General features: G+C 46.1%; 1 protein-coding gene across 6 annotated transcripts in view; it reads left to right on the forward strand.

The window, feature by feature from the left end:
• The window catches only part of dync2h1 (dynein cytoplasmic 2 heavy chain 1), a 996,931-nt gene that overhangs the window by 757,421 nt on the left and 224,561 nt on the right, over nt 1-14,949 (forward strand). For all 6 annotated transcript variants that reach the window (XM_085999037.1, XM_085999042.1, XM_085999039.1 and 3 more), the window contains one exon: nt 1,673-1,777. In XM_085999037.1, the coding sequence (XP_085855163.1) occupies nt 1,673-1,777 (105 nt within the window). The remainder of the gene's footprint in view (nt 1-1,672; nt 1,778-14,949) is intronic.

The raw sequence follows: 14,949 nt of genomic DNA on the forward strand, positions 1-14,949 counted from the left end.
CTGCAATCCATCTCTCAAGCTTCACTATCTTGTGGTTCTAGTCCTATCTGTCCCAACAAAGTCAGTACACTTCCTCAAATAGTTTGTCCTCCAATGCCTACAAGGTCACCTCCATGGTTGATCCCCTTCTATTCACTATACACGTGTTCTTCCTTGGCAATATCATCCACAAGCACAGAGTCAATTTTCAACTGTATACTGATGACTCCCAACTCTACCTGGTCAATAACATCATAGATTCCAAGGTTGTTGCTAAAGCCTTGCTTTTTGCCTCCTGCCAGTACCTGTGTGCTCAGGCTAAACTGGGTATATGCACCCTCAGTATTATGTTTAAATGTGGCTGTATTCAATCTGACTCCAAGACCACCTTTTTCCAACTCCAGAGTATTGCCTGCTCATGCCTCTACCTTTCCTCTCCACTGCTGAAACTCATATCCACATCTTAATCACCTGAGGGATAGGTTTTGCAAATGCTCTCTTCTCCACCATTCTCACAAACCTCAGCTAATACAGAACTCTGCAATCCAAGTCATTTCTCACACCCATCACTCCCATCTCTGCCAAATTCTATTGGCTTCCTTTACCCAGTGCATCACCTTAATCTTTTTCTTCAAATCCTTCCATGTCCATCCTCTCTTAGCGATCTTCTTGATCCATGTCCCAGTCCACACCCTACACTCATCTGACTGAATTACTATTCATCCACCACCCCCTCTGCTTCATAGGCCAATCTTACTGTCACTATTCCCTTGCCGTCTTTTCCAAAATCACATACATAGAAATATACCCAAGAAAGTCACAATGAACGGCTTTAATGAACAGCTGAATAAAGGCAGAAACACAATTTTTAAAAAGTGGGTGGACAAGTTTATAAAGTTGTGGAGAAAGAAGGATCCTGGGTTTTATAAATCGGGGCATTGCATACAAAAGCAGAGATATTGCTAAATCTATACAAATCATTGCTTAGGTTGCAGTTAGAATATTGTGTCCCGTTTTGGGCTCCCTACATTAGGAGGGATATCAAGGACAGGTTGAGGGTGTAGAAGTGAGAGGCTTTATTCATGAGGTGATACAAGAGAAACTGGGATTCCTTTCATTAGAAGGTTAAGAAGATATCTGATAGAGGTGTTCCAAATTATCTAGGGTTTTGATACGTAAATCAGGAGAAAAAAATAATACTCATGTTTAATGAGTTGGCAGTTAGAGGACACAAATTTAAGATTATCACCAAAAGAAGAGAATTTGTTTTACAGGGTTTTGAGGCTCTACCAGGAACAGTGGTAGAAACAGAACCATAATAGCTTTTAAAAGGGAAGAGGATAAAAAAAATCAAGTGAAACCGGGATGGGAAGAGGGCAGGGGAATGAGACTAAGTGGAGAGCTCTTTCAGGGAGAAAGCACAGTTACAATGGGCCAAATGGCCTACTGTGGTGTACAATTCAATGTGCCATTCGGGCATAGAGCTGGAAATGAAGATCGGGCAGTTTCTGCAACGGTTGGCCAATCCACAATGCCAGTTGTATGCCTGTGTGGCAAGTTGAAAATCTACCCCAGTGATTTTATAACGGTCAGTAAATTTGCCATTATGAACTCATTAAATGCATTTGTGCTTAAAGCAGTAAGATCTATTCATGGATAATATGTAGCTATTCTCCATTTTTGTTTGTTATAGGATTACCGTGCCATTATTACCCATTTACCAGAAGATGACAAACCTGCATATTTTGGTCTACCTGCCAACATAGAACGGTCATCGCAACGCATTTTCAGCAACCAGGTAAATAGTTCAAATCTTTGTATCATTTTAAGAAATGATGTTTGTGAATTTCATCTTCTCTCTATGTTCTGCACTAGGTAATGTTTAATTCCCAGGAAGTAGAGACCCCAGAAAAACAGACACAGACATACACTTCCAGGAATCAGTCACTAAATACTACATTTGATGTTTACAGAGATATCTTAGAAAGTTACAGGCAAGTGCTGCCAGACCTGGAACATCTCCATCCTCCTTCCTCCCCCAGTGCTGTTCCGAGCATGCTTTCCCCCTCTCCTCACTGCTGACAGATATGAGGGATCCATCAGTGAGCCAACCTCATCCCTCCCCCCGCCCATATTATCTCCTAGCTCTGCCAAACATCAGATTCCACCTCCACAGATTACCCAGACCAGATCCCCTTCACTACCAAACCCAGCAATTCCACCGCAGTGCTGCCAAACTCCAGAACCCCATTTTAGTTCTGCCAAAGCTCAGAACCATCTCTGAGTGCTACCAAAGCCCAGGACTATCCCTAGTACTACCAAAGCCCAGGACTATCCCTAGTACTACCAAAGCCCAGGACTATCCCTAGTACTACCAAAGCCCAGGACTATCCCTAGTACTACCAAAGCCCAAGACTATTGCTAGTGCTACCAAAGCCCAGGACTGTTCCAGAACAGAATAACTAAACCCTAGGCACTACCCAGTAGTGCTAAATACTAAATATCTAACTCCAACTGATACATTTTACATACTATCTCACTGTGTATTCTCAGCTTTAAAACTGGAGAGGGATAAAAACTAAATATATAGGTAAAGGAATGTATGTACAATGTGAAGGCCATTCCTTTACAGAGAATAATGAAATTCAATCTCAAAAGCCCCAGTAAAAATCCCAGAATACTATTTAATAAAAATGAAATTTGACTCATTCAGTCAATGTAAATCAATTCCCCCCCATATAATATTATTACCCCTATTGTTATACAACAGCGTATTCTACGACTCGCCTTGAGCAACACCACAGGATACCTGCTAATATATATAAAATCATTGGCCTAGAAATTGGGTTGGGGCGCCAAAGTGGCGCAAAAGTCGCCTGAGCGCAGGATTTAGCGCAGCGATTGGAGTGATACCGATCGCCAGAAATTCAGTTTCAGTGCCCCTCGAGGGAGACGGGGCGAGGTTCGAGGCGCTCCGCGTCCCTCTTAGGGCGCTGAAACTGATTATCGCAGCGCAACGTGCCGCAGCGCCACATGCTGCGGCACGGCACTCTGCGGTACTGCAGGCCTTCCTCCCATTGTTAAGGGGGAGGTGCCTGCAACAGCGCGATCCCCGCTTGCGAGTGCCGGCAAATGAGCCCGGCACCAAGGAGAAGTGCCGGGCTCTCGGGAAACAGCTGGCAATGCCGCGGGGGGGTGGTTAGGAGGCTGGGGACGGAGGTGCTGGCAGGCGGCCGTCGAAAAAGCGGCCGCCCCGCACCTCCACCTTAACTTGCGCCGCTGCCGGCAGAGTAAGGCCCCGTGAACCGGGCGCGGGTAGCGAGCGGCGCAACTGCGGCATTCGCTACCAAATATCGCGAACGGGGCACGAATGGGGCGCTGCGCACACCGATGACGTCATCGGTGGCGGCGCAGCGCAAATGCCTAACGCCACCATTAGCGCCCCTACTGAATATCGCCGGAGACACAGCCAGTGGCGCTACAGCCACTGACTGCCTCTTTAGGCGCTAACAGGGGGCGCTACTCACCCAATTTCTCCCCCATTGAGTTGGTAAAGCTGTAATACTCCCAAGTCCATTGAAATCAATGGGTAATGCTGTAACGGTAGATGTAACGGTAATGATAACACCAGTTATTCTTAGTCACTTCACCTCTTAAAATGATAGGGTGGATTTTCCTCTTTGTTGCACTTGGGGAATGCAGTTTTCTCAGGCTCACTGAAGCGGACAAAGGGATGGAGAGCTGTTAATGATCCCATGCTTGGGCATCCATGAAAAAAATGAAAGTTGGGGTTTGCACACCCCACTAACCAGAAGGTCTATGGCAGTCTTGGTGTCAATTTGAGATGGATCTTGAGAAGATACTTAGAATTATTTTGAAATTTCTGTCCAGCAGCAACCAAAAAGCCGAATTTTAGCAGCGATCAGTGTCCTGTTTCCTGACTTGCTTTTTGGTTTTCAACCTAGTCATGGGCAGGCCTGCTCTGGGAGTAGTGCCAGGCCATGTAGATAGCCCAGGTCATGTAACTCCGTCTGCACAGGTGCAGTGCACCTCAGGTATACTCTGCCTGTCAGGCGGCTAATGAAGAGGCCAGACGAAAATCTATCCTAAAATTAGGAAAGCTCCTGTTGTTCTTCCTTGCTCCAGAGGTCGTGCTGTTACAACAAACACAGCTAAAAGATGCACCATTCATCCAACTAATCCTGTGCAGTGCCAGGTGAGACTCGGTTGTATGGAATAAAACATTCTGCATTTTTAACATAACATAATTATGCCTTGAAATCCCTTATTAAATATGTGTTTTCCTGACTAGTCGCACTGAATTTTAATTGAAAGGGTTCATTCTTACAAACCCACAATAATGAAACTTTTACTATAGAAAAAATAGTGTGGAACATCCTAGATATAATCAGTGTTTAATTTTTTTTAAATGAGTGGTAGTTTTGATATTTTAATTTTCATTGCATCATCCTCACTTGTATCAACATTCCGCAATTCAGTAAATCCCAATATCTGTTCCAGTTAATGCACAGTAATAGATATACCCTTTCAGTACTTTCTTCTCTAAAGAGTTAGGTATGTTTCCTATCAGCCAAAAACTGTGAAACAAATTGGGGCAAACTTCCAAAAAAATACAAGAATCTTGTGTTTCATGAAGCAATTTAACATTTTTACTTACCGTGTTCCCTGAATAAACTAGACATGTAGCTATAGATTTTCCACTGCAGTTAAGACAGGAAGCTTGTGTAACTCCAGCAGAATGCAATGGAAACTTCCATCAGAATCATTTTGCCAGTTCTTTGCTTTCCCAGACACTTCAAAGATTTCTCATTGGAAGGGACGGGGGTTTGGAATATGTCTGCCTAAATACAGGCAGGCATATTTAAATGATATGCGAATTGTGAACACGTCATCAAATGTGTTTTCAGTTATGATGCACCTAAAATTAGCCAAATCATATGAGCTTATTTAATGAGGTTAGGGTTTTTTGCTTCTGCGCTTTCTACTCATTTCTACTCATTAAGTGAATGCATTGAAATCTTGAAATCATCCCCCGACCATGCCTGTTCTTTGTTCTCAGTGAGCACTGGCTCTTCACTTAAACTTAGCTCCCAAAGCGAGAATATCAATGCTAATTTGATCCTGTGAGAGACAACATCATTCATGTCCGAGGCCGGGACTCAGGAACGAGGACGAGCCCAGCAGCGAGGTCAAGGCGCAGGAGTGGCGCAGCGTGGACCAACAGCGGGATCGGGGCCCAGGGAAGGTGCGGCACGGGCCAACAGCGAGGTCAGGAGGACCACAATGCATCCTACGAAACCCAAGCAAAGAGGACCTGTGGGAAGGAGGGAGGAGGACAGTAGGAATATGTTTGTGTGTGTGTGCTAGGCCATTGTAGCAGAGCCTGGTCTCCAATCGTCTTGGATCCCCTTGCCATTGGACCAAGACCTTGCTCTTTCAAGCCCGTGAGGTAGCTGGTGTGCAACGACCACCCCACGTTAAAAGAATTCACGCACGGGCATCTTCCACCCTTTAAAATGAAGTTCGGGACCTGGAATGTCAGGACCCTCATGGACAACCCCAACAGTGACAGACCGGAACGCCGTACTGCTATCATTGCCCGGGAGCTCAGACGTTTCGACATTGACATCGCCGCCCGGGCAGGGGAAGGCCAGCTCAAGGAGCAAGGCGGTGGTTGCACCTTCTTCTGGAAAGGCAAACCCGAAGAAGAACGCTGCCTCCATGGGGTAGGCTTCGCCATAAAAAATGAACTGGTCGGGCGTCTCAGAGACTCCCCTAGTGGTATAAACGAGTGCCTCATGACTCTTCGACTCACCCTAGCCTGAAACCAGTGCGCTACGGTCATCAGTGCATACGCCCCAACACTGGAAGCCACAGACGAGACCAAAGAGGAATTCTACTCCAGCCTCGAACAATCCCTGTCCCGAGTCCCAACGGGCGACAAGCTGATCCTCCTTGGCGACTTCAAAGCCAGAATTGGAAAGGACACAGACCTCTGGGGAGGTGTGATTGGCAGAGAGGGGGTAGGGAAAGCCAACTCCAACGGTACCCTCCCCCGTCGAAATGCTTAGAACATGGCCTCGTCATAACCAACACCTTGTTCCGTCAGAGAGACAAGTACAAGGCTTCATGGCAGCACCCTCGTTCCAAGCACTGGCATCTGCTGGACTACGTCATCGTCCGAGTGAGGGACCGCAAGGACGTCCGCATCACCCGTGCCATGACAGGAGCTGACGACTGCTGGACAGACCACCGCCCAATCTGCTCTGTCATCTCCATCAATGTAGCCCCAAAACAGCGGCGGCAACAGAAACAATGCCGCAGGAAAATTAACGCTAGAGCACTCAAAGACCCCGCTAAGAAAGCCCTATTCAGCCTGCGCCTCACAAACAACCTGACGACTCCCAGTGATGCAGAGACACAGAGTGCCCACAGCGTCTGATCTGCACTCAAGGCCTCCATAATCAGCACCCATGAAGAGACGCTCGGTCATTCAACCAGGAATCACCAAGACTGGTTCAATGAGAATGACCAGGAGATCCAGGAGCTAATAAGCTGCAAGCGCAAGGCATTTCTGATCTGGAAACAGCAACAGAACTCGAGAGCAAGAAAGCAGCTCTACAGAAGCCTGAAGGCCAACAAAAAAACTCGCGACCTAAAGAACAGATGGTGGGTGGAAAACACGCAGGAGATCCAGCAGCTAGCCGACAACCACGACGTGCGTGGTTCTTTAGCGCAGTCAAGACCATCTATGGCCCAAGCACCCAAAGCCCTTCCCCACTGCGGGCCAAGAACGGAGAGGTACTCATCAAGGACAGGGAAGCAATCAGTGTCCGCTGGAAGGAGCACTTCGAAGATCTCCTTAACCACGACTCTGTCTTCGACACGAGTGTGCTCAACTCCATCCCACAGCATGCTACCCGCCACCATCTCAGCATAACCTCAGCCTGGCATGAGGTTGAAAAGGCCATCCGACAACTGAAGAACAACAAGGCCTCAGGAGCAGATGGAATCCCCACCGAGGCACTAAAGCATGGTGGAGAAGCACTACTGGCGCGAATTCATGAACTCATTTCTCTTATCTGGAAGGAGGAGAGCATGCCAGGGGATCTCAGGGACGCTGTAATTGTGACCATCTTCAAGAAAGGTGACAAGTCCGATTGCGGTAATTACACAGGAGTTTCCCTGCTATCTGCCACAGGGAAAGTCATCGCAAGAATCCTCCTCAATCCCCTTCTCCCAGTGGCCGAAGAGCTCCTCCCAGAGTCGCAATGCAAATTCCGCCCACTAAGGGGCACAATGGACATGATCTTCACCGCTCGTCAATTACAAGAGAAATGCAGGGAACAGCACCAACCGCTGTACATGGCCTTCTTTGATCTCACAAAGGCCTTTGACACTGTCAACCATGAGGGATTATGGAGTGTCCTCCTCAAATTCGGCTGCCCTCAAAAGTTTGTCACTCTCCTCCGCCTGCTTCACGACGACATACAAGCCGTGATCCTGACCAACGGTTCCACCACAGACCCAATTCACGTACGAATTGGGGTCAAGCAAGGCTGTGTCATCGCACCAACGCTCTTCTCAATCTTCCTTGCTGCAATGCTCCATCTCACCCTCAGTAAGCTCCCCACTGGAGTGGAGCTAATTTACAGAACAAACGGGAAACTGTTCAACCTCCGTCGCCTCCAGTCCAGATCCAAGGTCGTCCCATCCTCTGTCATCGAATTACAGTATGCAGACGATGCTTGCGTCTGCGCTCACTCGGAGGTCGAACTCCAAACCATCGTAAACACCTTCACCGAAGCATACGAAAGCATAGGCCTTACGCTAAACATCCGTAAGACAAAGGTCCTCTACCAACCTGCCCCCGCCACACAGTGCTGCCCCCCGATTATCAAAATCCACGACAAGGCCTTGGACAAGGTGGACCACTTTCCATACCTCGGGAGCCTACTGTCAACAAGGGCAGACATCGACGACGAAGTCCAACACCGCCTTCAGTGTGCCAGTGCAGCCTTCGGTCGCCTGAGGAAGAGAGTGTTGAAGACCAGGACCTCAAACCCGGCACTAAGCTCATGGCCTACAGGGCAGCAGTGATACCTGCCCTGCTGTATGCCTCAGAGACATGGACCATATACAGCAGGCACCTCAAAGCACTGGAGAGGTACCACCAACGCTGCCTCCGCAAGATCCTGCAAATCCATTGGCAGGATAGGCACACCAACGTCAGTGTTCTTGCTCAGGCCAACATCCCCAGCATCGAAGATCTGACCACGCTCAATCAGCTCCGATGGATGGGTCACATTGTCCGCATGCCCGATACGAGACTCCCAAAACCAGCGCTCTACTCGGAGCTCCGGCACGGCAAGAGAGCCCCAGGTGGGCAGAGGAAACGCTTCAAGGACACCCTCAAAGCCTCCTTGAAAAAGTGTAATATCCCCACCGACACCTGGGAATCCCTGGCCCAAGACCGCACAAAGTGGAGGAGAAGCATCCGGGAAGGCGCCGAACACCTCGAGTCTCTTCGCCGGTAGCAAGTGGAAGCCAAGCGCAGGCAGCGCAAGGAGCGCACGTCAACCCAAGCACCCCACCCACCCGCCCCTTCAACCACCGTCTGCCCCACCTGTGACAGAGACTGTAGGTCCCGCATTGGACTCATCAGTCACCTACGAACTCATTTTTAATGTGGAAGCAAGTCATCCTCGATTCCGAGGGACTGCCTAAGAAGAAGAAGCATTGAAATCATGGGTTGGCTACACAGAAGCCCAAAACCCTGGCCTCAGATTCATAGCATAATGCTGACATGAATGTGCAATGTGAGCATATAAATAGAAACTTCAGAATTCTCTGTTAATGGAGTTACTAACATGCTTTCAATTGAGTAGATTGAAGAAAAACTACAGTCGATAAACTATTTTCCAATCAGATGTTAGTAGGACCAAGGTGGAATGGGTATGATAAAACAAGAAAGTTGTGGTTGTTAAGAGATTTCTCTACTGCATTAACATAGCAACAGCTGATAAACAACAACCCAATGGCTGAAACAGAAAGCACTGGAACAAATTAGTGTGATATTTCTTCAGCACTGTTTGATCCAGGGTTTGCAAAGGATCATCAAAGGTTGAGTGTTCATGGACAGTCAATCGCAAGAAAGAGGATCAGTGAGTACCATGTGACAAACTTTTTCCACCCATCTTTCATGTGCTGACAAATTGCTGTTGAGAAGAATTGATTTATGTACACTATTACATTGAAGATGTTGTGGGTATATCTATTACTGTGCATTAACTGGAACAGATATTGGGATTTACTCAAAGGGTTGTGAATCTTTACATAGGATTACATAGAATATACAGCACAGAAACAGGCCATTCGGCCCAAACAGTCCATGCCGGTGTTTATGATGCACTTGCGCCTCCTCCCGTCTTTCCTTAACTAAATCTATCAGCATAACTCTCTATTCCCTTCTCCCTCATATGCTTGTCCAGCCTCCCCTTAAATGCACCTATACTTTTCGCTTCAGCTCTCCCTGTGGTAGCGAGTTCCACATTCTCACCGCTCTTTGGGTAAAGAAGTTTCTTCTGAACTCCCTATTGGATTTCTTGGTGACTATCTTATATTGAGGGCCTCTAGTTATACTCTTCCCCACAAGTGGAAACATTCTCTGTATCCACTCTATCAAAACCTTTCATAACTTTAAAGACCTCTATTAGGTCACCCCTCAGCGTTCTTTTTTCAAGGGGAAAGAGACCCAGCCTGTTCATCCTTTCCTGATATGTATACTCTCACATTTCTGGTATCATCCTTGTAAATCTTCTCTGCATCCTCTCCAGTGCCTCTATATCCTTTTTATAATATGGCGACCAGAACTGTACGCACTACTCTAAGTGTGGTCTAACCAAGGTTCAATACAAGTTTAGCATAACTTCCCTACTTTTTAATTCTATACCTCTAGAAATAAACCCGAGTGCTTGCTTTGCTTTTTTAAATGGCTTTGCTAACCTGTGTCGCAAATTTTAGTGATTTGTGTATTTGTACTCGGAGATCCCTTTATTCCTCTACCCCACCTAGACTCCCAACCTCCAAGTAATAAGTGACCTCCTTATTCTTCTTACCAAAATGTAATACCTCACATTTATCTGCGTTGAACTTCATTTGCCAATTATATGCCCATTCTGCAAGTTTATTAATGTCCTCCTGTAATTTGTTGCTGTCCTCCTCAGTATTGACTATCCCTCCCAATTTGGTGCCATCTGCAAATTTAGAAATTATGTTTTTGATTCCAAAGTCTAAATTGTTAATATAAATTGTGAACAGCAGTGGTCCCAGCACTGATGCTTGTGGAACACCACTACCCACCTTCTACCTTTTACTCCTACTCTCTGCTTTCTGTCTTGAAGCCAGCCAGCTATCCATTCTGCTACTTGTCCCCTGACTCCACATTCTCTGACCTTGTTCATCAGTCTATTATGGGGTACCCTATCGAAGGCCTTTTGAAAATCTAAATAAATTACAGCTTCTGCATTACCATTGTCTACTCTCGCTGTTACCTCTTTAAAAAAATTCATTGAGGTTGGTCAAGCAAGACTTTCCCTTTTGAAATCCATGCTGACTATTCATTATTATATTTTTGGTTTCTAGGTGTTCTTCTATTTTCTCCTTTAGTAGGGATTCCATTATTTTTCCTACCACCGATGTTAAGCTGACTGGTCTATAGTTCCCTGGACATGTTCTATCCCCCTTCTTAAATATAGGTATTACGTTAGCTATCTGCCAGTCCTCTGGCACTACACCTTTTTCTAACAAATTATTAAATACGCGTAGTAATGCCTCTGCTATCTCTTCCCTAGATTCTTTTAAAATACGTGGATGCAATCCATCCAGACCAGGGGTTTTATCCTCTTTGAGTTTTATTAGTTTATTTAATACTAGCTGAAGTTTGAAGAATATTGCCCATCACTAATTGCCCTTGAGAAGGTGGCGGTGAGCTGCATTCTTGAACCGCTGCAGTCTGTGTGGCGAAGGTACTCCCACAGACTGTTAGGTAAGGAGTTCCAGGATTATGATCCAGCAACAATGAAGGAATGGCGATATATTTCCAAGTCAGGATGTTGTGTGACTTGAAGGGGAACTTGGAGGTGATGGTGTTCCCAGGCACCTGCCAACCTTGTCCATCTAGGTGGTAGAGGTCGTGGATTTGGGAGGTGCTGTTGAAGAAGCCTTAGCAAGTTGCTGCAGTGCACCTTGTAGATGGTACACAATGCAGCCACGTTGTGCCACTGTTGAAGGTGGTGGACGGGATGCCGATCAAGTGGACTGCTTTGTCCTGGATGGTGTCGAGCTTCTTGAGTGTTATTGGAGCTGCACTCATTCAGGCAAGTGGAGAATATTCCATCACACCCCGATGTGCCTTGTAGGTGGTAGAAAGTCAGGAAGTGAGTCACTCGCTGCAGAATACCCAGTCTCTGACCTGCTCTTGTAGCACCAGTATTTATGTGACTGGTCCAGTTAAGTTTCTGGTCAATGGTGACCCCCCAGGATATTGATGGTGGGGGATTCGACGATGGTAATGCCGTTGAACGTCAAGAGGAGGTGGTAAGACTCTCTTTTTTGAGATTGTCATTGCTTGGCACTTGTGTGCTGTGAATGTTACTTTCCACTTATCAGCCAAAGACTGGATGTTATCCAGGTCTTGCTGCATGCGGGCATGGACTGCTTCAGTATCTGAGGAACTGCGAATGGAACTGAACACTGTGCAATCATCAGTGAACATCTGCATTTCTGACCTTATGATGGAGGGAAGGTCATTGATGAAGCAGCTAAAGATAGTTGGGCCTAGGACATTGCCAGGAGGAACTCCTGCAGCTGAGATGTATTGGGGTTCCAGCAACCATAACCATCTTCCTTTGTGCTAGGTATGATTCCAGCCAGTGGCGAGTTTTCCCACTGATCCCCATTGACTTCAATTTTACTACGGATCCTTGTTGCCACACTCAGGTCAAATGCTGCCTTGATGTCCAGGGCAGTCACTCTCACCTCACCTCTGAAATTCAGCTCTTTTGTCGATGTTTGGAGCAAGGCTGTAATGAGGTTTGGAGCGCACTGGTGCTGGCGGAACCCAAACTGAGCATCAGTGAGCAGGTTATTGGTGAGTAAGTGCTACTTGATAGCACTGTCGATGACACCTTCCCATCACTTTGATGATGATTAAGAGCAGGCTGATGGGGCAGTAATTGGCCGGATTGGAGTTTTGCTGCTTTTTGTGGACAGGACATACCTAAGCAATTTGTTGGGTCAATGCCAGTGTTGTAGCTTTATGGCTGAACTGAACAGCTTGGCTAGATAGTACTGGAGCACAAGTCTTCAGCATTACAGCCGGGATGTTTTCGGGATCCATAGCCTTTGCTGTATCCAGTGCGCTCAGCCATTTCTTAATATTACTTGGAGTGAATCGAATTGGCTGAAAACAGGCATCTGTGATGGTGGGTCCTCAGAAGGAAGACGAGATGGATCATCCACTCGGCACTTCTGGCTGAAGGTGGTTGTGAACGTTTCAGCCTTGTCTTTTGCACTTGTGTTGGGTTCCACCATCATTGAGGATGGGGATGTTCATTGAACCTCCTCCTCTGGTTAGTTGTTTAATTGTCTACCACCATTCACGACTGGATGTGGCAGAACTGCAGAGCTTTGATCTAATCCGTTGGTTGTGGGATGGCTTAGCTCTGTCTATAGCATGCTGCTTCTGCTGTTTAGCATGCATGTAATCCTATGTTGTAGCTTCACTGGGTTGGCACCTCATTTCCAGGTACATCTGCCGCTGCTCCTGGCATGCTCTTCTTCACTCCTTATTGAACCAGGGTTGGTCGCCTTGCTTGATGGTAGTGGTAAAATGAGGGATATACCGGGCCATGAGGGTACAGATTGTGGTGGAATAAAATTCTGCTGCTGCTAATAGCCCACAGCGTCTCATGGATGCACAGTTTTGAGCTGCAAGATCTGTTCTGAATCTATCCCATTTAGCGTGGTATTAATGCCACACAACATGATAGAGGGAGTCCTCAGTTTGAATACGGGACTTCCAGTGCTTCTACCAATACTGTCCTGGACAGATGCATCTGCGACAGGTAGATTGGTGAGTGTGGTAGCTTGAGACACAGCATATATATACAACAGCACAACATGGCTTCCAGTAAGATCTGTACTGCACATGGCTTTATTATTATGTACACCAGTAGTCCACCAGGTGGCTCTATTACACTTCTCCCTCCTTATTGAAGAAGTTAATCATAGCAAATAATCCTTGTACAGGAAACTCTTTGGTATCTGGCACCGACGAGACCGGGATGGTGCCGGTTGATCAAAAATTCCGGATAACGGAGAGGGTTATCTACCGAGGCTATTTTTAACAAAGAAAAATTAAAAAATCAAGAAATGTGCAGTATACAGTAATTGGGTACTCATCTACAGAATGTTGTGTTAAATGGATGGTGGAAGATGCTTGATTAAGTACAATTCAATTCAATTTTATTTGTCATATATACAGCAACGTGTGTACTGCACAACGAAATGTTGATTTTTACGAGTCCTCCCATCATTGGAATAAATATGGCATAGCAATGATAAAAATACTAATAGAAATACAGTAATAATAAATAAAACAACAGTAATAAATAATAAATTATTCGTTCATGAGTCTTATGGCCTGGGGGTAGAAGCAGTTTCGAAACCTGCTGGTACGAGACCGTATGCTTCGATATCTCTTACCGGGCGGGAGCAGGGCGAAGAGGTTGTGGCTGGGGTGGCTCGCGTCTTTGATGATTCTCAGGGCCTTCCCCCGGCACCTCTCGGGGTAGATATCCTGCACAGCAGGTAGTTTAATTCCTATAGTATGTTGTGTAGCTTTCACCACCATGTGTAGAGCCTTGCGGTCTATGGCGGTGCAGACACAGTACTGCCAGTTGAGGGTAATGCAATGCAATGACTACCAGCAGCGTGGGAGACACACAGTACTCCTGTAAAATAGCGGATCAGAATAGACTACCGGCAGCGCGGGAGAGTCAGACTCCTGTTACAGGGGTATTGAGGTGTTCCGACTTCCGACAGCGCCAAGAAGCCGAGTAGTGGCAGTTTGGAGAACTACCCCAACTGACTAACTTGGCCACCACGGGAGACTCGGACTCGGACTCGGCAACATTGCCGGTTATTGAGGTGTTGTTTTCGGAGTGAGAATTTTGCCGGTTAATAGAGAATTCCGGATATTTAGGTGCCATTTAAACGAGTTCCCTGTACATGAATTGCATGGTATGCACAACTCTTAGTATACATTTCTCAAATGGAACCCAGTATACATTTCTCAAATGGAACCCATTTTATGTTTCCAAATTCTACTATAGAATTCTGTAACACAAACAAAAGATATGAACTTATTTTTCATATTGAGAGATTAAACTTAACCACTAGTTTTCTGTTTCGAAGAGTATACCTTCTTTCTTGAACAGAACTTTCAGATCTTGTTGTAGGACTTTAACTCATTGTAGGCTGAGCCTGCGGAGAATTTTTCTCCAAGGGCTGACCTTGATCTACATTTGGACTCTCTACACTTTCAGACTGTCTGCCTGACTCGGGCTCAGACTTAAATTCTGACTTTGTCTTGGACTTGTTTCTGGTACATCTGATGTAGGATTTGCTACTGGCACTCAAATTGTAACAAGTCTATCTGACTCATCATCAGAATAAACTGAATCATCCCAGCTTTCAACTCCTTCCACATCTGTAGGTAAGATATGATCAATGTGAGCAAACCTAACCTTTCCATGATCAAACAGCCTGACCAAATATGTGCGAGGGCCACATATCTTCACTACTCTTCCTGGTAACCAGTTATGGTGATGGTTCTTCACTTTAACCTTCTGGTTCAACTTTACACTTTTCTCTCTAACTCTACCT

This window comes from Somniosus microcephalus, chromosome 10 (assembly GCF_052327205.1).
Source record: "Somniosus microcephalus isolate GS21.2 chromosome 10, FLI_Smic_1.0, whole genome shotgun sequence".
Classification (NCBI taxonomy): domain Eukaryota; kingdom Metazoa; phylum Chordata; class Chondrichthyes; order Squaliformes; family Somniosidae; genus Somniosus; species Somniosus microcephalus.